Source organism: Strongylocentrotus purpuratus, unplaced genomic scaffold, assembly GCF_000002235.5.
Source record: "Strongylocentrotus purpuratus isolate Spur 01 unplaced genomic scaffold, Spur_5.0 spur5_scaffold_19, whole genome shotgun sequence".
NCBI lineage: Eukaryota > Metazoa > Echinodermata > Echinoidea > Camarodonta > Strongylocentrotidae > Strongylocentrotus > Strongylocentrotus purpuratus.
In genome coordinates, this window is record NW_022145604.1 from 19,867,322 (window position 1) to 19,894,587 (window position 27,266).

The window sequence follows — 27,266 nt, forward strand, 5'->3', positions numbered from 1 at the left end:
TAGATTTTAAAACCATTGAAGTTTCCTGCTTCATCAGATTTGTTGCAAAATCTATGTCTGCTAAAATACTTGAATGTGAACTATTATTAAAACGCTATGCATGCATTGATGCCTGTGTTTCTATGCGGCAGATGAAAGCGCATCTCCTGGACAATCTAGACCAATTTGTTATAAGTCTGTAGCATCTAGCAAAGTGGAGATGGGACCGGAAAAGGAAAGATATGAAAACGAATCTGATATGTAAAAAATGGTGCCTGGAAAGTCATGCATGAGTGATTTGGGAAAATGAAAAGTTCAGTAAGCACATACATGTGTAGGTGTCATGGTCTAGTGGATACGTCACTAGACTGTGGATCATATGGTTTGCGGTTCGAGTCCCACTGCAGCACCAATGTCTTTAAGCAAGGCATCAATCTCCATTTGCCACACCTGACCCAGGTGAGGTACATGGGTACGTGGCCCGAATTAATTCTTTGAAATGCTAAAGAGCCCCATAATGCCGGCAGCCATGCTATATCCTGTGTAATAACTGTGGAGTGCACAGAGTGTCAGGTTTGACAGTCATGAGGGCTGTACAAGAACCTAATATTATTATTTTTGTCGCTCTGAACAGACAAATTTATCTTGACAGGAGACTTGTCTCCCTGCTGTGCCACTATTTGAGATGGTTTTTACAACAAAAATATCTAGGTTAATGTGTGCCACCTCTCTCTGTTTTCCTCTCTACCTCACGTTTCCTCCCATTTTTTTCTTTCACTACCCCCCCCCCCTATTAATTTTTTCTCTTTCTCTTTCTCTCTCTCTCTCTCTCTCTCTCTCTCCCTTCTCTCTCTCTCTCTCCCTTCTCTGATCTGTCATCTTGCACATAAATATGTTCCCAGCAGAATCGAGTGCATGTTATTCAAGTATAACTATAGATGCCTCTGCCCTTAAGTTCTTCCCTGTAAATAACTTTAATTTTAAAATGCAATCTGATTTTTGTTTTGCTCCTCGTAGAAGAATTGTTAAGAGTAAGAAGGGCATTGTTCCTCTGTCAGGCTCTCTGTTATGTTGACAGGTTAACACCCTTCTTGCTGTCAGTGGGTGGCATGGTGATTTGATGTACTGTATGAGCCAGCTATTTCATTCTCTCTCTCTCTCTCTCTTTCTCTCTCTTTTTCTCTCTTTCTAGAATGATCCTAATCCAGATCCATTTTTCCCTTCACCTTCTGTTGCTCTGTCTTCATCATATAGATAATTATCCTTCTCTTTTTAATATCTCTCATTTTCTGCCTCATGCTCTCCCATACTCCCTCTTTCTCTTTCTCTTTTTCAGTTCCTTTTTATTAGATTGGCCTTTGATCCCTCATTCATCCTCCATCTTCCCTTACTACCTGTCTCCTGCAATCACTCTAGAATGCTGACAAGAATCATGAGATTGCCTTCTCCTTCTACATGTATATCCCCCCCTTCCTGCTCTCCTTCCCCTTGTTCCTCCCTCTTTCCCCTGTTCCTCCCTCTTTCCCTTGTTCCCCCTCTCCCCCTTGTTCCTCCTTCTTCCCCATTCTCTTGCTCCTTCTCTCTCTTCTCTCTCTCTCTTTTATACCTCTCCATCCCCCCCCCCCCTCTTTCTCTCTCCATCCGCCCTCCCCTCTTTCTAACTCTCTCGTCTCTCTCTACCTTTTACCCTTTAAAGGTACTATGTCCCTTTTGCAGCCAACCTCAAATGCTGTAGAACTTTGCAGGAATTATGAATATGTCATGTATGTCCTATCTGTGAAATTTAAACGTTAGCAGTGTCCTCATATTCAAATTATGCAAGGAAAACTGTTTACTTGCTAGACTTCACTGTCAGACACTATTGAGTGACTGACTGGCTTTTTTTCTTCTTTGGTAATAACATAGACCCTACATGAAAAGAGTTGTAAAGGGTACATGAGCATTTGTCTACATCAATAACCCACTTCTTGTGATGGCCAAGATTAAACTGATTGAATCTTTGTGCAGCATAAAACGTATACTGTGCCCTGTTGATTCTGCACAGTGCTGAATACAGTGCGTCCCAGAAAAAACAAAACCGAGAATTATTGATGTTTTATCATAGCTTAATCACAATTATAATTAATAAATGACACATATTTGTAAAGCTTAGATCCTCCTCTTTCATTTGACGAAACTCATATCATGCATATTTTATGCATGGGTGATTAAAAACAATTTGAAGAGAGGATACCCAAAAGTTATTTGGCGGACGGTATCTAGATAATAGAAATATATAGAGAAAATCACATTTCTAGAAAGTTCATTTTCTGCCCTTTTATATGACACCTCAATAAAAAAAAAATGAATCAGGAAAAAGTTCTGTTTGTTTAAAGTAATGCTTTCATTTTCCATAATTTGATAAAACAAATTCGTTTTCACTGGCTGCATGCCGTAGCAACAAACAAAGTTGACAAAAGACTTAACTCCATTTTGTTGATGATCAGCCATGCACAAAGAAGACAAAAGACTAGGTTGACCAATGTAGCATTGTTTCAAAGGATAGGTCAACTGATGAAGAATACATTTTGTTGACTTCAGTATTATTTTTATCCACTTTAATAGAGCAAGAAGGGCATCAACTCTATCCAAATTGATGCGAGTTATGCCCTTCTGGCTCTCAGCTAACAATTCTATCTCATTATGTCATCTCACTCCTATCTTTTTTTTATTCTCATCTTCTTCAAACAGAGCTTGGAAGAATTATGAGTCATCCAAACTTCACCAACTCAGCTCTGTTTGGAGATAAAGAGCGGCCTAAGTGTCTGCGCTGTGCAGTGGTTGGTTGTGGGGGCATCTTGAATGGATCCAACGCCGGCCCAGAAATCGATAGCCATGATCTTGTGTTCAGGTAAAGATAGAAAAATGCTTTTTAAAATGATTTGTGTGATAATGTCGATTTTGCATAGTACATTTTAACCAAATTTCAAGCTACCAGTACACTATTGATTTTTATGACCATATGTTACAAATTAATATAGATTTATCAATATTTATCCATATATACAAATAATGAACCAACAAAAAATCTCATTTACTCTGGATGTCAAAAAATTCCTTTCAAAATTTAAATTTTACCGCTACTTTACGATACATAACTTAAATGGGAAAGTCAATGAAGTACATGAAGCGTAATCATTAACTGGATACATTTTTGTGTGAAAAACCACATACGTCACATGACACAAGCTGTTATTGATTCATTAAAGATCAATATCACAATCACATGTCATTTTTTTATTGATTGTGATTAAGTTTGGCTTTTTTTCTTCCATTGCCCGTGGGAGAGTGATTGTGTGGATGCAACTTTACTTTATAATCAAGATCAAAATGCACTACAGCTGTGTTCATACAACATGCTTTTAGCTCAGAATCACAGTTCTGAAACTGTTAGATCAAGGACGCAACTCTGCATTCATTGCTCTCGAACCATAATTTGACATTGAATGCAAATAGCATTGCATGCACCCTTAGGTTTTTTTCATAATATTTTGTATTTAGTTTACCGGATATTGCATATTATTTACCAATGATGGAATTAAAACTTATATTTCAAAAATTTATATATAACCTGTTGAATGCTACAAGTGCAATGGTAGGTAACAAGAAAAAGTATTGTATTGGCAGATGTTCCAAAATGAAGTATAAAATTGAACACTATTATCATCCTACAGTACATGTGTATTCAAAATGCTTAACGTCCTCATAACCTTTAAAGCCCAAATCCATTTCAAAAATAAATTGCTTTTAAAAAGATGTAGAAAAACACGAGAAACAGAGCAAAAAAGATTTGAGTATAAACTAATATGGGAGTTATGATATTGTTTTAAAGTATGAAAAACTATGGAATAATAGAAATCACTACACAAATTGCCAATTTGGTTATCAGTTTGTGATGTCATTGCCTCACTATTTATTTATTTATTTATTTCTGATCTTTTGACAGGGTAGCCCATTCACCAGCAAGTAGTGGTCTTCCATGGGGCCCTGAATGAACATATTTACATCGTTTATAACATTTATACAGAACAGTTACAAAAATAATACTCGTTTGCAAAATAAACGTATATCATAAACCTAGTAAACAGTAATGTCAATAGGAAAATATTAATTAAGTCGCAATTATGTGAATAAGTCATGTAAATATTACAGAACATGCACGTAGTGTATATACGGCTGAGCCATTCACAAATTACAACTTTGTTTAAACAATCTCTTAAATGAATTGACAGAGGAAGCCATTCTCAATGAATTATCTAGCTTATTCCATTCAAATATGGAAGAAACAATTGGGCTACACTTATAACAATCAGTGTGAAATCTAGGCACACGTAAACATCCACTGTCTATTTGCCTTGTATGATGCTCATGTACATCATTAGGATTGATTAAGCCTACCTGAAGGTAAGAAGGTGCTAAGTTATAAGTTAAGGTGCTAAGTTATTGTTTATCAATTGCTTTATATATTTTATCCCATTAATTTCCCTTTTTTCCCCAAAAAAACTTGATTTCCCCATGCCTTTGCCCAGGTTATATGATTTATATCATATTGCGTGCATAGAATTTATACTATTTTCTGAATGTTGTATATTCATAATTTTTTTAATGAATGTAAAAAGTTAATAAAAACTCACATTTTTCATTAAACTTTTTCATGTCATTAACAATTCATAACTTTCTTATTGGTTTTTTTAAACTGGTTTGTCTGATATTTTTGTTTTTTGTTTCTAGTTTAGAAGACGTTTAAAGGTTTTTAAAGACATTTTGGTTGAAGTTATGGGTTATGAGGATGAAACCACAAACCATGTTTGATTTACTGTTATATCAAAAGATGTATTTATTTGATTTTTTTGACTTGCTTATATTCAAGCAGGATTCTTTATTATAAGATAGCAAATTACCAAATATTTGCCTAAGCCTCTTTGGCATCAGTACGTTGTGTAGTCCAAGTCCAGCAAACATTTGTATAATTTATTATGAAGTTAGCAAGCAGAACCATACTTGGGTGGATTTTGACCTCATCTCAGTCATATTCTAAATGTCATGTATAACTCATTAAAATCTCCCTTCTTTCTCTCTTTCCTCTCTCTCTCTCTCTCTCTCTCTCTCTCTCTCCCCCCTCTCTTTCTCTCTCTCTCTCTCTCTCTCTCCTCTCTCTCTCTCTCTCTCTCTCTCTCTCTCTCTCTCTCTCCCTCTCTCTCTCTCTCTCTCTCTTCCTTTCTCTCTTTCTCTCTCACTTTCTTCTCTTTCTCTCTCTCTGTCTCTTTCTTCTCTGTCTCTTTCTTCTCTGTCTCTCTCTCTCTTTCTTCTCTGTCTCTTTCTTCTCTTTCTCTCTCTCTTTCTTCTCTGTCTCTTTCTTCTCTTTCTCCCTCTCTCTCTCTCTTTCTTCTCTGTCTCTTTCTTCTCTGTCTCTTTCTCCCCTCTCTCTTCCTCTCTCTTCCTCTCTCTTCCTCTCTTCCTCTTTCTCTCCCTTGATCGATTGATCGATCGATCAATTGATCTTTTCTGTCTTTCTCTTTCTTTCCCTTCCTATCTTTTCTCCCAAATCATTTTTATTTCAATTACCTAGAACTCTTGGAAATGATCATTTGTTAATTAATGAAGTAAATTGTGGGTTAGGTATTAAATGATGTCTTTACACATCAATTATACATCCACTTGACGACTCAGACTAGAGAACCCTTTTGATGAGCAGCGATGCGTTTGATTGCATGAATATGTTGTTTAGAGCCTGCTCAAAGCATGAACTGAAATGATGCAGCCTGGGAAAGCCAAGTCACTCTTGATTAGCTCTAGCTTTGAGCGTAGCCTCCAGCCAAGGGCTTGGATGAGATATTTTTGTGATTGAAGTGTAAGAAGATATCAATGTATGAGATATGAGGGAAGAAATGGAAAAAAGAGAGAGGGGGTATGATCGAGTGAGAGAGGCAGAGAAAGAAAGATGAACAGAGACAGAGAGACAGAGAGCAGGCACAAACACACACACATACTCACCTTCACACACATCAGAAGAGAGTTGGAGAAATTTCTACTCATCAAAAAGATGCTTTGGTTTAATTGATATTAAAGTCATACTGTGCATAACACTGTCTGCGCTTCAATGAGAACATTGTTAATTGTATTCACATTATCCACTGTATAAATGGTAAACTTTTTTTCTTTCTTTTTTATACTTTTTTCATATTTCTTTCAGATTGAACAGAGCCTTGTCGTCAGGTCGTTTTGCCCAGGATGTTGGTGTGAAGACGAGTCTTTATACCTTCTTTCCAGAGTCCATGCATGCACAAGATGTCGTTGATGACGTAAGTCTAACAGGATCATTGCCATCATTGAATGGATATCCGATATGGATTTAATTTTAATTTTTACAAAATGTATCAAAGGTACTTTTTTCATAGAGGTTTTGAAATCAATTGCTTTAAAAATGTGACCCGAAGATATAAAGGTCATAGGGTCAATCACCCCAGCGCAGCACGGCATGTCTTGGAGCAAGGCATCTTATCTATGTGTACATGAATATTGCTTTTCTCCATTTAAATGGGTACCCTGTAAGATACGAAAGTTGTTGTAGTTTGCTCAGCATTGTGAGCAACTGTAAAGGGGCATGTGGCTGGAATGCTCTCCAAGGAGTGGAGAATGTGCATACATTGTGTGCGATCTAGCCTGAATCTGGTAATCAGGTAATAATGCATCTGTAGAGTGCTTTAGAGACATGGTAGTTGCTTGTAGTTGTTTGTATTGAGATCAAAAGTTTAACTTTGAAACATACTCTAAGGTTGTATCCAGCAATGGGTAGTTGAGATTTGGTATAGAGGGTTTCCCAAATATTTTTTTGTGAGATAATGAAAAATTGAGTGTCAATTTTGAAAGACCATACACTTTAAATGACAAAATCATCTTTGTTTGATCAAAATCGGTTCAGAGACGGCTGAAATATCCATATTTCTAATATTTGTGGCCCCACAAATATTTTATAATTTTGAACCAGCCAATGCCAATGTTGACTTTTTGTTGGCTTTTTGTGTTGGTTGTAATAAGCACAACCAGCCGGGCCCATGTATTGTTATTATTATTAAGATATTGAATTAACGGTCACCTTGTGGCGTTGAATTAGTATGATCAAATTTAATCTAAATTTCACACATTTTAGGGTCTAAAATTACCTTCATAGCAATTTCAGGTTCTAAAAGGGCACTGCAAATGTCATAAATGAGAATAAAAGCAATAAATATGCACGTTGAAGGCATTTGCTAACTTAAAGGGCAAGCCCATTCCCCCAAAAATACTTTCAATAGAAGCAGGAAATCAGACAAACCAATCAAAATAAGTTTGAGCAAAATCAGATAACTAATAAGAAAGTTATGAATTTTTAATGACAGGGAAAACTTTGAAAATCACAGGACAAATTGGCAACTCACTCATGAGTCTGTGACATCATTGCCTCACTATCCACTAACTGTTTTCTTTATATTGATAATATAAATTTCCCGTTTCCCCCCTAAGAATCTTATTTCTTCACACCAGCATCCAAGTTATATTGATAGTATGTTTTTGTGTGGGTGCACAAATAAAGAGTATTTTTTTTCTAGTTAAATCTTGAAACATGTGAATTTTGATAAACTATTTGTATACAAAATCAATAATTATGAATATAAAACATTCAGAACATAGTATAAATTCTTCAAATCTTATAAATGATTTTGCGAAATGTTATGCAAGCAATATGATACAAATCATATAACCTGGGTAAAGGCATGGGGAAATCAAGTTTTTTGGGATAAAAAGGGAATTTAATGGGATTAAAATAAAGCAATTGATAAATAGTGAGGACTTGACGTCACAAAGTGATAACCAAATTGGTAATTTGTGTAGTGATCTCCATTGTTCCATACTTTTTCATACTTTTTTAAATATTCATAACTTCCTTATTAGTTATCTGATTTACTCAAAATTGTTTTTGCTCTGTTTCTCTGCATCTATTAAAAGCAAATTATTTTTGAAGTGGACTTACATGTAGTCTTTAAACAAGAACTCAACTGTCCCTCTAACAGTGTTTGAAATCTACCACTTGAACAGTTTTAAAAAAAAAGTAACCATAAACCGGGAGGTTATATTACTTGGCTCACTGCATGAAATTTCCCCCCTCATTAAAATCAATATTTGCAGGAACAATAACAAAAATTGAAACCAAATAGTTGTTCTCAAGTCATGAGTCAGAGCAGGAAACTATTCATGTGAATGTGAGCTACAATGTACAGGGAATAATTTTTAGCAAAAAAATTGCATAGCAAAACTGCTATACAAAATAATTTTTGCATAGCAGTTGGATAAATTTGTATCGCAATTTTTTTCTCATATAGCAAAGCGCACATTTTCAGCCCACTACAATAAGATGAATGTACATGTAAACATGGTGGGTGTACTCACATTTCTAGTCCTCAAATGGATATGGCCACTTGCTGCAGTGACAGTAAACAAACAACTCCCAGGTACGATCATCGCGCACATGCGATGCATGTAATTAGATCCCACGTGCATTGTCATTGCATTGTGCAATGATCGCGCGAACCATGCCTCAAAACAACAATCGCGGTTAGAAGGTGATCGTAGCATGCCATGTGCTTGCGCGACAATGGGTGTATGTGTATAAGCTTCACGGTTAGAGAGTGACTGCAGTATACTTCACGCACAGTAGTTACGCTGTAAATGCAAACATACAAGTGCGAGTAAGTAGCCAATTTCGCGATCGCCGGCCCTGTATTCTGATTGCAGGGCCGGTGATCGCGAAACGGGCTACTCACTCGCACTTGTACTGAGGTGTGATGAGCTAGCCTAGTAATTCAGATTATTCAGATCGCGAAACGGGCTTCTCACTCGCACTTGTACTTGTACGGAGGTGTGATGAGCCGCCCTTAAACATGTATGTTTGCATTTGCATCGCAGCAATTGCGATTCATAAAAAAAAGATGTGTAGCAAATGGCTGAAAATGCGTCGCAAATTGCGATGCGATACCGGGAAAATTATTCCCTGATGTATGTTGTAAGACAATCAAAATGGGGACAAGAGAATGTGTTTAGCTGAAATATGAATATTGACATGATAAAAAAAGGACACTGTAATTAAGATCCATCCTCAATGATATATTAGATGTTCATGAAGATAATTGAAGGAGACAATTGAGTGTACTGTGTATGCTGTGTACATGTATGCTTGTAGCTTGTTCATTGCAACTTCAATCTGAATCAGAATATAGGATGGGAATATTTTATGGAACATTCAGACATGGTTATATGTAGATAGGAAAACATTTATGAAAATGTTTAAGGAGAATATCAGCGCTTGATGTAGTAAGGGCGCGTTCATGCTTGATTTTGACGGCCAGAATCAGGCATCTGTTACGCGTTTAGTTTAAAACACGGTTGCGTCTTAGCTCACTTTCGTAGAATCACCGAAAAACGGCGATCACGATCGCCGATCGTAAACTCACAAAAAGATGCGTTTACAATTTGTAAACGCGTTTAAATGGGGTCAACGCACTGACCTCTAGTGGGTCTACGTAGCATGCACAGTGAAGGTTTGCGAATCCAGCTGGAAGACCAATTAAGGCCACACACGGAGAATTGCCTGGGGAGCCAGAGAAGTAAGCATGAACACTACATCGTGGAACTGCGATCACGATGAGCGTTTACGATGAGCGTTTCAGATCGCTCATTCTGCCTTCAAAATTAAAGCATGAACGCAGCCAAAGAGTGACAAGAATGAAAAAGAATTGTATTTGTAATGTTGAACAAATAACAATAGAATCATAGATATTATCATAACTTTTTTTTCTTCACATACCGCACCTCAACCAAATGCCCTATTAGGTGTTGATCACTACTTCAATAGAAAACTTCAATAGTGAAACGTTACTTAATAATGATAAGAATACTAACAAATGGAATTTTTGTGTATTTGAATTCTAAACCTCCTAGTCAAAGCCGTATCGGCTTCAATCTAGCGTTCCCTCCCAAGGAAGCGTGAAATCCATTGAAACTTAAATAATATACCTCAAGATATATAATCTAGTCCATCAAATAACGTTTTTAAAAGGAGATATAAATCATTTTTAATCAAACATAATAAATAAAGATTGATTCTGTACATGGTCTGGTTTTTGTTTTTGTCCCCCCCCCCCCCCCCCCCCTCTATTTAGGCTTTTTTTTTTAATTACCTTCTCAAACAACAATATAATACTTTATCATACTTTATAACTGTTTTGGTGGCAGCACAATAAAGCCCTTGACTTTCCTAGCTGTCTCCACATTCATATATATTTTTGGTTCCATGACACATGCTCCGCCGACGATTGCTCCGCGACAGTTGCTCCGCCGACAGTTGCTCCGCCGACATTTGCTCCGCCGACAATTGCTCCGCCGACAATTGCTCCGCCGACATTTGCTCCGCCGACAATTGCTCCGCCGACAATTGCTCCGCCGACATTTGCTCCGCAAAACGCGACAATTGCTCCGGTGACATTTGCTCTGCCGACAATTGCTCCGGTGACATTTGCTCTGCCGACAATTGCTCTGCCGACATTTGTTCCACGTGAAGCGACACTTGCTCCGGTGACACCGACAATTGCTCCGCCGACATTTGCTCTGCTAAAAAAGTGCCCCGTAAAATACAAAGGCTACTACGACAATAATTGTTGCTCCTCCCCAAAAGTACTCCGCAAAAGACAATGCTCCACCGACAATTAAATTGCTCTCTGATCCAAAAGTGCGGCCTCGTGGAAGACATGAATGCTCCTCTGGCAATTAGTGCAATAAATGCTCAGCCGTTTTTTGCTATTCCCCATGATGTTTAATTTAAAAAACATCAAGTTTTAGCTCCTTATGCAAGTTCTCCGGCGAAAGATAATTACTCCACTCAAAATCTGTTTCATTTATTACTCATTAGCCGATCAAAAGCTCAAGGCTATCTCTCTCTCTCTCTCTCTTGCTCTTCCTTTTCCTTTTTACACCCTTTTCTTGTCTTCTTAGCTCTTTTCATTCCTCTCATGCTATTAGTCTTCTTTCATTTTCATCACTTCTTCTTTTCTTCCCCTCTCGAGTTCTATTTCTCTCGTGAAATTGTAACGTAATGTAGTACATGTAGTACATTCTTGTTTAGAATAGTATTTTCAATAATATCCAGTCCGTTTTCTATAGGTTTCTTTCCTTCAGTTAAGTGTATGTAGCTGTACTATATATATATTAGTGTGTAAAATCTTTTGAGCTAGTGCTATTCGGTGTGGCGTACACATGGCAATCACATGGTAGATAAAATTATGATCAGCAGTACTGGGTCAAATAAATTAAAGAGAACTGAATTTGAACCCGGGCCATAGGCTACCCCCTCTCGTTCTCTCTCCCTCTTCGTCGCCTTACTTTTCCCTCTCTTACCTCCCTGTGCATTTGTATGCCTCGATAATACAAAAAATAAACAATAAGATTCTTCCTCTTCCCCTCCTTCCTAGTACATGTAGTAGGAGTAGTATTAGAAGCAGTATCACAATAATAATGACAACAATGATTATTATGGTTGGTGGTGTTACTAATGATATTTTTGTAATTATTATGTTTGTTATTGTGATTATTATCCTTATCATGATTATTATCGTTAAGATAAGTTATTATTGTAATTATTATAATCATTATTATTGTTATTATTATGATGAATATGAACATGATGATTTTGATGACAATTAGTATAAGTATATAGTATTATTATAATTGTTATCATATCATTATTATCATCTGTATTATCAGCATAATCTACAATAGCACTAGTGTAGTATAGTACATGTAGAATTAGGCCTTATAGTAGAGGTATCATTCTGATCATTATTATTCTGATTATCTTTTGCAATACGTCTAGACGATAAACTCATGACAATTGACAATTGTCATGAATCATTGTCTTTAAGTTTACCATTAAATGCATCTGGTTCGAATTTTGCTCAGGTATTTGGTACTGGATGATTTAAATGGTAGAAATTAACTTGTGTCCTATTCATTCTAGTCTTATTCATTTGCATTATGTTTTATTCATTCAAGTTCTAATGTTTCTGACTGTTTTCAAGACAATATCTTTTGTGTCGATCATAGTTCTATGTAGCTTGATATCTCACGGTAATTTTGAGAGAAAAGCAATGCAAGCAATGATTTCTGAATTGTAGCGACTTTCGCATTCGCCTTTGCTGTTCTTCAATAATATTTGACAAGAAGTATTAATTAATTTTTCAAGGACTCATTTTAAAAATCGTTTAACAGTTGATTACCCTCGGTTGATTCTTTTGTTCAGATTATTTGGCGGGGAAAATAGAAGTGAATGTATTATTATTCTTATTTGTTCGTCGTCTCTACGATGCTCTTTGAATCAAAAACACCTTTTAGTGTTAGGCTTCCTGAAAGAAATTTCAATTGTTAAGAAATTTTTGGTTGCACTCTGTAGATTATGGTGATGTGTTTGATCTTTTTTTCAATACAAGATCAAACACATGATGAAAATCTACCGGCTGCATGCCAATAAGTTCTTAAAAACAATAACAAAATGTGAGCTAGTGCTATTCGGTGTGGCGTACACATGGCAATCACATGGTAGATAAAATTATGATCATCAGTACTGGGTCAAATAAATTAAAGGAACCCAAAACCTTCATACTAAGTTACTTTTATTGTAAAGTTTAAGATATTTGAAAAATATCAGTGAAAATTTGAACAAAATCGGGCAAGGAATAAGGAAGTAAGAGCTTTTTGAAATGACTAGTCACTAGAGGGCGGTATTCAATTTGATGACATCATCTGTGAACAACTCTCCATGCCTTTTGTACATCAAATTTCATGTTTTTCCTTCGTTTTTGTGATTTAGATAATGTACTCCCCCGAAAGCAAGATATAGCATGCAAAATGATATTCTACTTCACATGTTATGAAGTCAGATCAAGAAAACAAATAAATACGAAGAAAACAAAAAAATTGTGAAATTTTATGTTTAAAAGGCATGGAGAGTTGTTCACAGATGATGTCATCAAATTGAATACCGCCCTCTAGTGACTAGTCATTTCAAAAAGCTCTTACTTCCTTATTCCTTGCCTGATTTTGTTCAAATTTTCACTGATTTTATTCAAATCTTTTAAACTTCACAATAAAAGTAGCTTAGTATGAAGGTTTTGGTTTCCTTTAAAGAGAACTGAATTTGAACCCGGGCCATAGGCTACCCCCTCTCGTTCTCTCTCCCTCTCTCTCCCTCTTTGTCGCCTTACTTTTCCCTCTTTTACCTCCCTGTGCATTTGTATGCCTCGATAATACAAAAAATAAACAATAAGATTCTTCCTCTTCCCCTCCTTCCTAGTACATGTAGTAGGAGTAGTATTAGAAGCAGTATCACAATAATAAAGACAACAATGATTATTATGGTTGGTGGTGTTACTAATGATATTTTTGTAATTATTATGTTTGTTATTGTGATTATTATCCTTATCATGATTATTATCGTTTAGATAAGTTATTATTGTAATTATTATAATCATTATTATTGTTATTATTATGATGAATATGAACATGATGATTTTGATGATAATTAGTATAAGTATATAGTATTATTATAATTGTTATCATATCATTATTATCATCTGTATTATCAGCATAATCTACAATGGCACTAGTGTAGTATAGTACATGTAGAATTAGGCCTTATAGTAGAGGTATCATTCTGATCATTATTATTCTGATTATCTTTTGCAATACGTCTAGACGATAAACTCATGACAATTGACAATTGTCATGAATCATTGTCTTTAAGTTTACCATTAAATGCATCTGGTTCGAATTTTGCTCAGGTATTTGGTACTGGATGATTTAAATGGTAGAAATTAACTTGTGTCCTATTCATTCTAGTCTTATTCATTTGCATTATGTTTTATTCATTCAAGTTCTAATGTTTCTGACTGTTTTCAAGACAATATCTTTTGTGTCGATCATAGTTCTATGTAGCTTGATATCTCACGGTAATTTTGAGAGAAAAGCAATGCAAGCAATGATTTCTGAATTGTAGCGACTTTCGCATTCGCCTTTGCTGTTCTTCAATAATATTTGACAAGAAGTATTAATTAATTTTTCAAGGACTCATTTTAAAAATCGTTTAACAGTTGATTACCCTCGGTTGATTCTTTTGTTCAGATTATTTGGCGGGGAAATAGAAGTGAATGTATTATTATTCTTATTTGTTCGTCGTCTCTACGATGCTCTTTGAATCAAAAACACCTTTTAGTGTTAGGCTTCCTGAAAGAAATTTCAATTGTTAAGAAATATTTGGTTGCACTCTGTAGATTATGGTGATGTGTTTGATCTTTTTTTCAATACAAGATCAAACACATGATGAAAATCTACCGGCTGCATGCCAATAAGTTCTTAAAAACAATAACAAAATGTGAGCTAGTGCTATTCGGTGTGGCGTACACATGGCAATCACATGGTAGATAAAATTATGATCATCAGTACTGGGTCAAATAAATTAAAGGAAACCAAAACCTTCATACTAAGTTACTTTTATTGTAAAGTTTAAGATACTTGAAAAATATCAGTGAAAATTTGAACAAAATCGGGCAAGGAATAAGGAAGTAAGAGCTTTTTGAAATGACTAGTCACTAGAGGGCGGTATTCAATTTGATGACATCATCTGTGAACAACTCTCCATGCCTTTTGTACATCAAATTTCATGTTTTTCCTTCGTTCTTGTGATTTAGATAATGACAACAATGAATATTATGGTTGGTGGTGTTACTAATGTTATTTTTGTAATTATCAGGTGGGCTGTATATCGTACAGACCATCTTATAATTTCGTTAGAATTGCATTTGTTTATTTATTCATTTATTATCAGGTGGGCTGTATATCGTACAGACCACCTTATAATTTCGTTAGAATTACCTTTATTCATTTATCAGGTGGGCTGTATATCGTACAGACCACCTTATAATTTCGTTAAAATTGCCTTTATTTATTTATCAGATGGGCTGGATCTAATACAGACCACCTTATAATTTTGTTAAAATTGCCTTTATTATTAGGTGGGCTGTATCTAATACAGGCCACCTTATAATTTTGTTAAAATTGCCTTTATTATCAGGTGGGCTGTAAAGCGTACAGAACACCTTATAATTTCGTTAGAATTGCCTTTATTATTTATTTTACTTTTTTCAAACCACTTTTTTTGTAAGCACGATTACTTGAAAATGGCTCAAATTTGGCACACATATATGTATAGGCATATGTACAAAACACAATAACGTTTTCAACTATGACCTTCACTGATGACGTCATCTAGGCGCCATTTTGTAAATTTTTCTGAAAATCAACTCATGATCATATATCTTCATAACCAAAAGCCATTTTTGATTCATATTTATCATGATTAAGGTCAATATTCGTCCGGTCAATTTCAGGTCAAAAAACGCGTGCGTGCGCGTACGTCCGCGCGTCAGTGCGCGCGCAAAATATTAAAATGCTCAAAATAGTCTCAAAATAATTTTACATACGTTTTAGGCCATTTTAAGCATTTTATAAAAAATCTCGCGTGTTTTCGCGCGTTCTGGCATTTTGCAACAAAGAATTGCCAATTTTTCTTTGTCATCATATTTGGCACATTTTCCCAAGCATTTTGATACCTTGTTAACATATTTCTGACCATTAATAACGGAGTGAGCGTCCGTTTAAGATACACGTCCGTGCGTGCGAGCTCTTGTAATACATAGCATATATGGGCAAAAACATGCCTATACAAAATCTATTGTAGCTCTTTAGGATGTGAGGTGACTCCAAATTTTGTTTTATATTTTGTAGAGTATGAATTGGAAATATGATTTCTTGTCTCATTTGACCCTCAATTAACTCATGACGTCATCATAATGGCCTCCGAACTAAAATTCCAATTTGCATATTATGACATCAGCATATTTTTGGAAAATTGATTGTATCTCTGTAAATATTGATTGATTTTCTTCCAACTTTCGATATGTTCTAGCTGAGATAATTCACTACAAATGCAATTGACATGATTTTTCATTTCGACAAAGGAATCATGACGTATTTTTGCGATTAAAGGAGGCATGTCAATTTATCTCTTTTTGCGTGTATTCTCTATGGTTCATGACTTTTTCTCAAAACTGGATTCTGCATTCCCGTCTTTCGCGAGCAATATCTCCGTCGTTTTAGCTTCGTTTACGCTGAACTTCGAGTATGTTGTAGCTGAGACAATAAGCTATCTTAAATTTTCCCTTTATTTTGTCTCAAATTTTAGTTAGACCAGCCCACCTATACTTGTTCAAAACAAGTATTACAAATCTAGTTATTATTATTATCATCAACATTGTCACCGGAGCAAGTGTCGCTTCAGGCGGAGCAAATGTCGGCGAAGCAACTGTTGGCGGAGCAATTGTCGGCGGAGCAAATGTCACCGGAGCAATTGTCGGTGGAGCAATTGTCGGCGGAGCAAATGTCGGCGGAGCAACTGTCGTTCGAGGAGCATTTGTCACCGGAGCAATTGTCGGCGGAGCAATTGTCGGCAGAGCAAATGTCGGCGGAGCAACTGTCGTTCGAGGAGCATTTGTCACCGGAGCAATTGTCGGCGGAGCAATTGTCGGCGGAGCAATTGTCGGCGGAGCAAATGTCGGCGGAGCAAATGTCGGCGGAGCATATGTCGGCGGAGCAAATGTCGGCGGAGCAATTGTCGGCGAAGCAAATGTCGTGGAGCAAATGTCGCGGAGCAATAGTCGCGTTTTGCGGAGTAAATGTCGCGGAGCAATCGTCGACGGAGCTTGTGTCGGGTTACCATATTTTTTGTTGTTGATTTATATTGTAAATGTTTCTCTTTAACTTGTAAGCTTTGTTTTGTATTTTATATGTTTGTTGTGATGTTTTAATGATGAATGAAATAAAGTTCAATTCAATTCAATTGTATTAATCATATGACTATTCAGATCCTTGATCATTGAGATTTTAGAGCTTTGAATGTTCACATCAAATGAAATTGCAAATTCTTCAACAAACAGATTTTAGTCAGAAAGTGTTAAAAGTTTGTGGTGGGCTTTAAATTTCTTGGGGAAATCACCTCTTCCTGATGCATTTATAAAAATCTTACAATTATTGTTGGTCAATGTAAGACACAAACATATTCATGAAGTGACCTAGCATGGGTTCAGCAGGGGAAGCTGGCAATGGGCTTGGATTTTTTCTCCCCCCCCCCCTTTATTTTTGGTTACAGTATTGCACAAAACGAAAAAGCTCATGAATTTCATAATTTTTTTTGCTTTAAGCTCCTGTAGTGTACATAGAACATTTACAAATAATATGTGCACTCTAAGAAAGAGAAATATGGGCAGATATCTTCGAGCAAGCTATTTTATTTCATTTTTTATGTTTATAAAAAATATTTAAAAAATTACATGTACCCCTTTATATGTATAACAGTAGCTTCCTTTGATAGGGCAAAAGGAGATACTTTTCTGGAATTTGAAATGTTTGAAAATGTGATTCATTTGAGATGATTTGAAAGGTCAATGTGTGTTATTTTCAAGTGTTACTGTGATTCTCTACTTCTGTATAGTGTATGCCTTTTATTCGATTTCCACTGTTTAATGTACATGTGTATTTCAATCTGACACAAATGAAAATGATGGCTTTAATACTCATGTTCATATACTCACTTTGTTCTTTATTTCTTAATATTTTTAATATGGTCTACAATTTGAGTGTTCAGAGCCAGAAAGGTGTTATTTGAGTTTAACTGTACATGTGTATGACACGTAACTTCCTTCTTGCATCTAGTAGACGATTTGTTGAATTATGTTCCTAAAGCTACTGTCACAAAGGTTTGTACTATCGATGCGTTCATACGAATCTCCCTGTTTTTCCATTGTCTGAAAATCATTCGTAGGGCGTATGTAGCAGTTCGTAATGGCATTTGTGACCGAGGCTTTACTTCATGACTATTCATATCTCCTTTTTTTCAACAAAGTGCAATGTGCATTCATTAAAATTCATAAATATATCTATGTCATGTTCAAATATTGATTTTGTTGAGATTACATTTCATATATTTCTTACATTCATCTCCCATTTAGAACAAGATTCACTGTATGTGTACAGTAAAAATATAAAATCTGTATTTTTTACTTTATTCTTCTCTCATTTTACCTCCCTTTTACAGAGAGCAATGTATGTGTACACAATGTTCAAACAGTATGACGTAGACTACATGGAGAGTATTGTCAACAACAGCCAGTCGCCACCCATCTACATTCAAAAAGGAAAAAAATTGTAAGTGTAACTCTATGCTTTAATAGGATACCAGGAATGCCAGCACAGCTGTACATGCATGTAATGTGATATCAGAAAGGGGATAGGATGACCATATTGGCCCACTATTTTTAGCACCTCTGCCTTATTCTAATGATTTTTGGATGCTTTGCCTTTGTTCCATAGCAGTCCATAGATTTCTATTTTTCCTTCAAAGCTTGAAATAAATGAACCAGTGCGAAAGGAAATTGCTAAATTTGACTAAAAAGTTGCCAGTTTTTACACGATTTTATAGTTTCAATTAAGCCGCTCTTATTCAAGATTTGCACAATTTACTGCATTGGAAACAGACCTAAAATCTTTGAGTTTTGCTTTTTCTTCACATGTATATGTATAATGTGTTATTCCTAGCATTCTGGATCAAAAGATAATGTAAAAACATCACTATCAAAAAGGAGACAATGTAGCCTATGCTCCGATGGAGGAAAGGAAACAATGCTCTAAATATGAAGGGTTCTTTGCCGGTATTCTATGTTCAAATGTCAGCTTCATATATTACTTCTTAAACAAATAAATGTATCTCTGGTGCATGTTGGCCTCAAGCCCTGCCATGGTCATGGGTTAACTCAACTTGTACGACCGTTGGTACATGTATGTACATTTCACCTGAGCCTTCTTTTTTGTTTTATTCCTTCTAAATAAACAATACACATACTTTTCCAGTGATTGTTGTACTTTCTTTTACCCTTAAAATTGGACCTTTGCCAAAGAAAGACACCCCACCCCCCCCCCCCCTACTCTCTTGGTTGTGGGCAAAAGAAATTCATACAATATGAGAGATGACATTAAATATGCCCTAGAGTTGCTATCATCATGATCGCAAAGACTTTCAAGAAATATCATTCAGAGTGATTTCTTAGTTTAGTTATAGCGCAGTGTGTTGCCTCCGAAATTGTCAGATCCTGTCCTTTCAATAACCTCTTTTATTGAGTATGTAATTTAAAACAATATATAAGAAAGCACCACTGCTATCATTATCATGTTGCATTTAAACAGTGTATCAACTCTTTTCAGATAAGCTAGTTGTGTAATATATTTTTCTGTTGACAACACTAATTTTGTATTTTGTCTTCTGTTTTATCTGTCTCTCCTTTGCTTTCTCCTTTCTCTCTTTCTCTCTCTTTCTCTTTTATCTGGCCCTTATTCTTTCTTTTATCTCTCCCCCGTTTCTTCAAGCATTCTCTTTCTCTCCTCATTTCCTCTATTTTCCCCTCTCTCTTCTCATCTTCTTTTCTCTTCTTTCTTTGCCTGCTTTCTCATCTCTCTGTACTGACTTCTTACCCTTCTACAGTAAACTGAAGAAACCACCCATACCACCAGCCAGGCTCAAGCTCTTGCATCCAGATTTCTCTCGCTATGTCTTTACAAGATACTTAGATGGCAAATCACATAGACCTACCACAGGTATGTGACTCTATGTACATGTACTTCTATGTGTTATAATGATAACAGATGCAGAAACTTTTTTAATTATGATAAAAACAGAGGATTTTTAGCAAGAAAATGGCAAGTCTTGTTATCTTTGAAAAGACATGGAATGCCATAGTATTCGAAAAGAGCAAGAAAATAGCTAGAAAATGGAGAGAAAATAGTGAGTGGATAGAACAGTTGAAATCTGATTTCAGCACGCTAGCTGTGATACATGCCTGGCACTTTTGAGGATTTCTCAGTAGTCAAGATGCATGCGAGTTTTATACTGTAAGCATGAGAGAATTACAACACATCATGTTTGCAGGCTGTTGTGAACTCTCCCTTGCATACAGTAAGCCACTGCAGAGATACTATCTATCTGCTCATGGTGCAAAACTGTAAAACCCATCAAGATGACTGCTGGTTAATTTTCATGAAAGTTGTGTAATCATCATTCATTTACGCATCGGTGATACATTCTTTGATACATAGGTGGAAGTATTTTTTTTAAGAGGGCAAACAAGACCTCCATCACTTTGGCAGTGATGATTCTAAAATGCATAAAAGTGGGTCCTCTCCCTCATGTAAACATCAGGATATTCATAGGTCACTTGTGCTATGTCAGCTAGAAGTGGCTAATCCTTATGCTGTATTCAATAATTGGAAGAGGATACTATACTAGTGCAAACTTCAGACTTTTATAATGGACAACACATCCGCCCAAAGAGGGTTAGCAAGGCACTGTAATAAGCATAATAATCACAGAGTACAATTGAATGTGTTTACAATAAACATATTCATGACAAATTCCTTGTTATTACAAGTACAGTTGGGTCTGAAAATGTACATACACCTAGAAGAAAACATTTTACTCACATTTTCACAACTGCACTCATTGCGATCAGGAGTCACATGAATGTCTCAGAGTGATTAGTGATGTACCGTATATATTATACATTAAACAGACTTCTATCTTCCTGGAGTGACAAAGTGGCAGGATTGAGTGAAGTTGTGATAATGTATACCTTTGTATTGCTTTTCTACCAGGTGTATGTAATCTTACCGACCCAACTGTAGGTGTATATAAGTTTGATCTTATCTCATATACCGGTATCTACATGTAGTATGAAAACAGACTGTAAATGGCACTTGTTTAGTGATGCCCATCTACATGTACATGTATGTTGTAAAGAGCATGCTATAAAATGAATTATTCAGCGAAGAGGCTTGTGTTGCATCCAAATGTCAACCAATAAGACGCTTCAGCAGGTGCCTTGTATTAAACAGTGTAGATGTGTGATAGCAATGTACTTCATACACCTTCAAGTAGATTGAATACCATATATTAACGCTCCAATGGATCTTTCTCTGCACAATTTCCCACGTTTTGCTTTCACTTCGTATATAATATGATTCACATTTACCATGCTAAATCGTGTGTCATCCTTTAATACCTTTGATATGTTGGTATAGTATTGCTATATATGCATTTTCCTTTTTATTTCTTAAAAAAATATATGATTTAGCCAAGGCTGCGAGACAGATTTAGCGTAAATGTACCATTCAATAATCTGTAGAAGAGGAATATATTAGAATTCTTTTCTAGATGTTCCGTGTATACAAAGACTTTTAGAACAGGCGACATACTCTACTCTATACTCTACCTTCAGTTGTCTTTCAATTTCGTTTTTAAAAGTTAAAAATATACTGGTATGGTTTAATGGTGGCCGGTCCTGTCTAGCGGATAAAGCTCGATTCGGTTAAGGCTTGTTCATATATGAATATGATGCAGGGGAAAAAAGGAAAAAGAACTGTGTGCAATAATGGTCCTGGACGCATTCACTGAGCTCTGCGTTATAAAGCAGAGAAATGTGAAGAGTATTAAATACACATTACCTCATTTTAAATATGCTGCAATTTACCACCTCCTATCTCAATAATTTCATTCCTTTTTGCCAATATATTGTTTTTCTTCGCATTTTAAGCTGATCAAATTTCAAGAAATTGTAAGATATTCTTTGATCAGTGCATGAAATGTTAGCAAATATGCAAGCTTCTCCAAATTAATATTAATTAAAAAATCTTCTTCAAAAAAGTCATCTCATGTTTTTTAATATTTTGTTCATTTGTGTATTTTTGTATAATCAGGTGCCTTAGTGGTAATGCTCGCTGTCCATGTATGCGATGAAGTAACCATCTACGGGTTCGGTTACGACCAGCGCTTCACGCTGCACTACTACGACAAGGCCTTCGTCAGCCACACCGACAAATCCACCGCTCTTCACGATATAGACAACGAGAGGGGACTCTGGAACAAACTGCACGAAGAAGGCGTTATTCGCTTCTTCAAAAGGGACTTATGACGGGAATAATGACTATAGCCTAGGCGCTCGCCCTTGAACAACTCATGACTATTTTGCCTCGTTTTATTGACACACTTGAATATGTTTTCATTTGGATATATATATATGTACGATCAGCACATACAAATTGTTATTCACTGTGTTGACTTATTTTTGTTTTCCTAGAGTTTTATTTAAACCATCTCCTTTTGAGATTATTCTATTGTTGATATCATGTATGTTATGATATGAATTGGTAGTTACATGGTGGAAAAGAATTTCCACATAAACTGTTCTGAAGTTGACTTCAATTATATAAATGTTGATATTTTGTGCAACTTATGTCTCCATTACAAAGATCAAAACACAATCTGTCAAATTACTTGAACAATGAATTGTTCAAATTACCAACAACAAAAATTGTGTTTTTTGTTCTGTTTTACTACAGGTGATAACACAGTATAAAACTTCTTTGATGGACGATATCTTTGAAACCCTGTATCATGATATTGTTAATAGTTAACAATATCTTTGTTAATCTAATATCACCTTGACGTACACTGAAGTAGCATGTACGTCAACATTAAAAATCAAGTAACTCATTAACACACAGCATAGATAGACATTATTTTTTATTATCTGAAAATGAATACAGTAGCACACACAACCCCAAATTAAATGATTGTCAAGGCAACATATAAAGTATCCTTTGTAGCTCATATTGCCACATCAAGCAGTAGAATTACATTTATCAAATTGTATTAATTTAATAGAATACAATATTTTGTGCCATATATAGTACTATACGTACCATTTTTAATCTGTACACACATTCCAATATAAAAGTTATGTACATATCTGTTGAAATTACATTGTTGGAATCTACATGCTGCTATATCTAGATCAGGTAGTTAAAGGGAAATCCAACCCAAATAGACATCTACTCTAAACGAATGCACTGAGACAAATCAGAGAAGCAAACTAAATCTAAGAAAGTTATGAATTTTTGAAAATTGTAATCACAATACGTAAGGGCACTTCAAATTGGCTGAAGCGATAATGTCAATGTGATGTAGTGCCAGACTACTTTCCCATCTGTTCCAACATATAAAATGACTAAACTCTACATTTTTCAAACAGTCATGGCTCTGAAGGGTCTTTTATTTTTAGAGGACCTATAATAATATGCTATTTATCTTATATTTTTAGTAGTGCCCCAAGGAAGAAGGAACTTACGAGAAAAACAGAAATTAGTGATATTTTTTTACACGGGAAATGGGAGAGTTATCCACGTCCTACGTGTATGTCACAATCCACTAACCAAATACCAATTCGAGATTCGCATAGAATTGACCTAGTAATCTCATATTCCAAACATTCATAACTTTTTTTAATTGGTCAGATTTATTTCAAACTTTTGCCATTCTGTTTCAATTAGTTTTCTGCTTTCATACAAATCTACTTAATATTGCAGGGGTTGGATTTCCCTTTAAGGAAATATAATTGCACATATGAAGACCTGTCCAGAACACAAAATGTAGAATTGTTATTATAATTCAAGGTGCTCCAACATAGATAACGATAACATTCTGGGCCCCGTAACGCAAAGGTTTGCAATCTATTGCAAATCTGAAATAACAATCTTGATTGGTTAATGGTCAGCCTTTTGAATAATTTGTGCATGCAACAATGATATTGATTGGCCATTGCCATTTTGTGATTGATTGCAAGTTTCTTGCTACGGGGCCCAGAAAGTGTTCTGGATGCATCATCACCTGCCACTACATTTCATTAAACTATATATTCTTTATAACCCGATATAGTTGAAATATCTTTTGTGGAATTCCTTAGTCTATCTGTCATCAAATTCATGTCTCACTGTCAGGTTTGACCAAAGCATCTACCGTTCCACTGGTGTGCATTCGTGTATTTGTTTATGCACTAGTCACAGTGGTATTAAAAGATGAGGCATTTTATGTGAATCTGGCAGATTTGTTTTTAACTTGACAAACCTGATAGGAATCATATGGAATATGAGAAGCAGTCTAGAATGATTAGAATAGCTTCAGATCATTTTAATAATGTAAAATTGGTGCAAATTAGTTTAAATTTAGTTAAAGCATGATATGTGTAGCTATTATTAATGAGAAGAAATGATAGCTCATTTGTCATAAAATTTGACCCACTTTGTGATTTGTTTTTGCAAAAGATACTTGGTGCAAAATAAAAAAAGTTATAAGCAAAGTTTGTTTGGCTTGATATAATCCACCTAAACAAGGTGCATAGCTTAATGCTATTATTGCAACTTAATCTAGTCTTCATTTTTATGTTTTTTACACCAAATAATGCATTTGAAAGTATGTTTAGCAAACCAAAGTTAATGTGTGACATTATATAGGAGGAAATATATGAGTTATTGATTACCAAAGTTTACAAATTTCTTTAGTAAAATCTAATCCAGCTATTTTTTTGTTACATCTTTGCAAAATTCTCTCTCTGTCTCTCTCTCTTTTAAAGTGTACAAATTTCCAAAACATGTTTTGCTCCTGATGTAAGGGGTTCCATGTCGCATTACTGTGGTCGAACTATGAGCTTCAAATATTTCTTTTACAAAGAGATATTGCAGTTTAAATACACTCCCAGTGAGCTGCAATAGAATAGAGTGTGCACCAAATCCAGGCCTGACTTGGGTTCTGTGCGCGCCCCCTTTATTCAGGAGTTATGTAATCCTTTACTTGCTTCATAGTCCTTTATTGTTAATTTATAGAATGCCAGGTAGAGTTTGATGAGGTTGATTCTATGCATTCTACCTACCGTTGATACACAACTTATTTTTTGGATTGATTGTTACACTTAAACTCTTTATTTGTGTTGCCAGCCAGGCAACCTACATGTAGATGATAGACTGGCAATCAATTTCTCTCAATTTGTTAAATAAAATTCTCTTTCAACATGTTTAATTATCATCAAATTTGGGGGAATGATATAAATATATTTGTAAATAGTCTTCAAGATATATGGAGAATTTAGTTAACCACTAAATATTATATTTTTTGCAATTTTCATGATTCATTACTTTTGCAACTTTTTTGAAAAAGCAAGCTTGTGCAAACAAATCACAGATTTTTGTTAATTCGGTTTTTGTCTGTGTAATAGTGTACATCATTTGCAAATGTATTTTTTATAAAACTTAATGTTGCTTTGTCTTATGTAATAATTGATTAGCAATAATGCAAAGTGTTGTAGATGATTTTGATTTTAGATAAAAGCATATTACTCCCAAGTTATTGAGATTATATGTTTAGACTGCAGTACTGGAGAAACATGTAATGCTGTTACTGTATATTCCATGCAATAAGATTTGCTTTTCTTATTCCACATTCTCAATATCATATGTTGTCTGTTTTATAGAATCACACATTATTGAATAGGATGTACATGTAGCATTTTTTTTTTTTTTTTTGGGGGGGGGGGCATAATTTGTTCCTAAAAATGTTGGCCCTTTTTTTTCTTATTATGTTGTAAGGCATGCACTACAGAGCATACATGTATTTCTCTTTTTCACTAGTTCCATTCTTAAGGCTTGTACTCGGCTGTTATATGATTAAGGGCCACCGCCTACCAGCTGGGTATTATTTACCTTCTCTAACCATCATGGCCATCAGAAAATTATCCCTTTTGCTTAAGATTTCCAGATAACGGATCCTTAAGAAACATATCCACTTCACAGGTAATTTGCAACAACGGAAAAATCCCTTAGCTGGGACTTAAGACAAGTGATCCATAGAAACATATCCACTGCTGTCTTGAAGAAATCCAAGTCTGGAGTTATGCCAGAAAGCCAATTCTTGGACAGAGTTTTATAGTCGCTTGCTCGCTCTCTCTATGTATGAATTGCTGTTGAGAGCCAGAAGGGCATTAACTATACATAAACTAATACGAGCCAACTCCCTTCTTGCACCAAACAGACGATATCATGTCTTTGGAGCCAGGAGGGCATTTCCATGTAACTCGTTCATCTTATAACAGGGTTGACGGCCATCTGGCTCTGAACAGACATTATTTGGGTGATATCATCCTTATCAAGTTGACTTTTCAATGGCTCTAAACGTCTGTCTGTCTGAGAATGCTGTCTAACTATCTTTCTTACAGCTGAGAGGTATGTCACCCTGATAGAGTTTCCCCAATCCAATATGATAAGAGAAGTTAAAGGAACTTTTATATTCATTGGCAGATTCAGGGGAAAGGGGGCATGGGGGCACTGTCCCTCCCCTGGAAAACCCAGTATGTTATACAGTAAATTACACATTAACTAAAGCATGAAAGGGACCCCTAGGTGTCCCTCTCCCCTTCTTTGCAGAAATACAGATCCCAAAAGGTATATAAAATGTGCCTTTAATTTCACTATTTTCATTTTCTATTTTAGCTTTTCAGATAATTTTTTAGTTAAAAAGGAATCTAGAAGCATGGTGTCACTTTGTGCCCACAGCCACAGAACGTTATCTGAAAAAAATACTCCACACTTGATATAGAGTCAATTTAGTCAATATCGATGCCCCAAGGAAGGATGAAAGGTGAATAGTTATGTAATGATAACATACCATATTGTTTCAAAAGGTATGAGAAATAATGCCTTCCTTAGCAAATTTTTGTTAATTGACATAAACTGTTAGCACCATGTTCTACTAAAATTCAAATGTGACTGTGGTTTGAAGCTCAGCCTTAAAGGCCCTATCCGATGAAAATACAACTTATCTATGGAAAACTAAATGAATATATATGTAGAATATAAATGTATAAAGGAATAAAAAATTAATTCACTGTCAGTTTTGCACAAAATCAAATTGATATCACATTTTCCGCACATCTCCAAATTATGGGTTTAATAACAGTGGTCACATTTGCTCTAGTTATGGAGACAACATAACATGTGGACCTGATTTGCTCGCCTATATAACTGAGGCAATAAGCCACCTTAATTAATGCAAAGACATTGTGAATAATTATGTGTAATCCACATAAGATGATGTCATCAAATTGATAGCAAGTTTTTAGGTCGACAACTTCTGATATTCAAAGCTTTTGATTTCGAATTTTTAGAGGGCTATTACTCCC

The 27,266-nt window shown here is 35.4% G+C and overlaps 1 protein-coding gene across 1 annotated transcript; it reads left to right on the top strand.

Moving 5' to 3' along the window:
* The first annotated feature begins 2,709 nt into the window (after positions 1-2,709).
* Positions 2,710-26,901, top strand: LOC100891292 (CMP-N-acetylneuraminate-beta-galactosamide-alpha-2,3-sialyltransferase 1). The gene is made up of 5 exons (XM_030990536.1): positions 2,710-2,869; positions 6,212-6,320; positions 18,251-18,360; positions 19,691-19,803; positions 21,958-26,901. The coding sequence occupies exons 1-5, from the start codon at positions 2,724-2,726 to the stop codon at positions 22,170-22,172; spliced, it is 693 nt and encodes a 230-aa protein (XP_030846396.1). The 5' UTR covers positions 2,710-2,723; the 3' UTR covers positions 22,173-26,901.
* Positions 26,902-27,266: the final 365 nt, after the last annotated feature.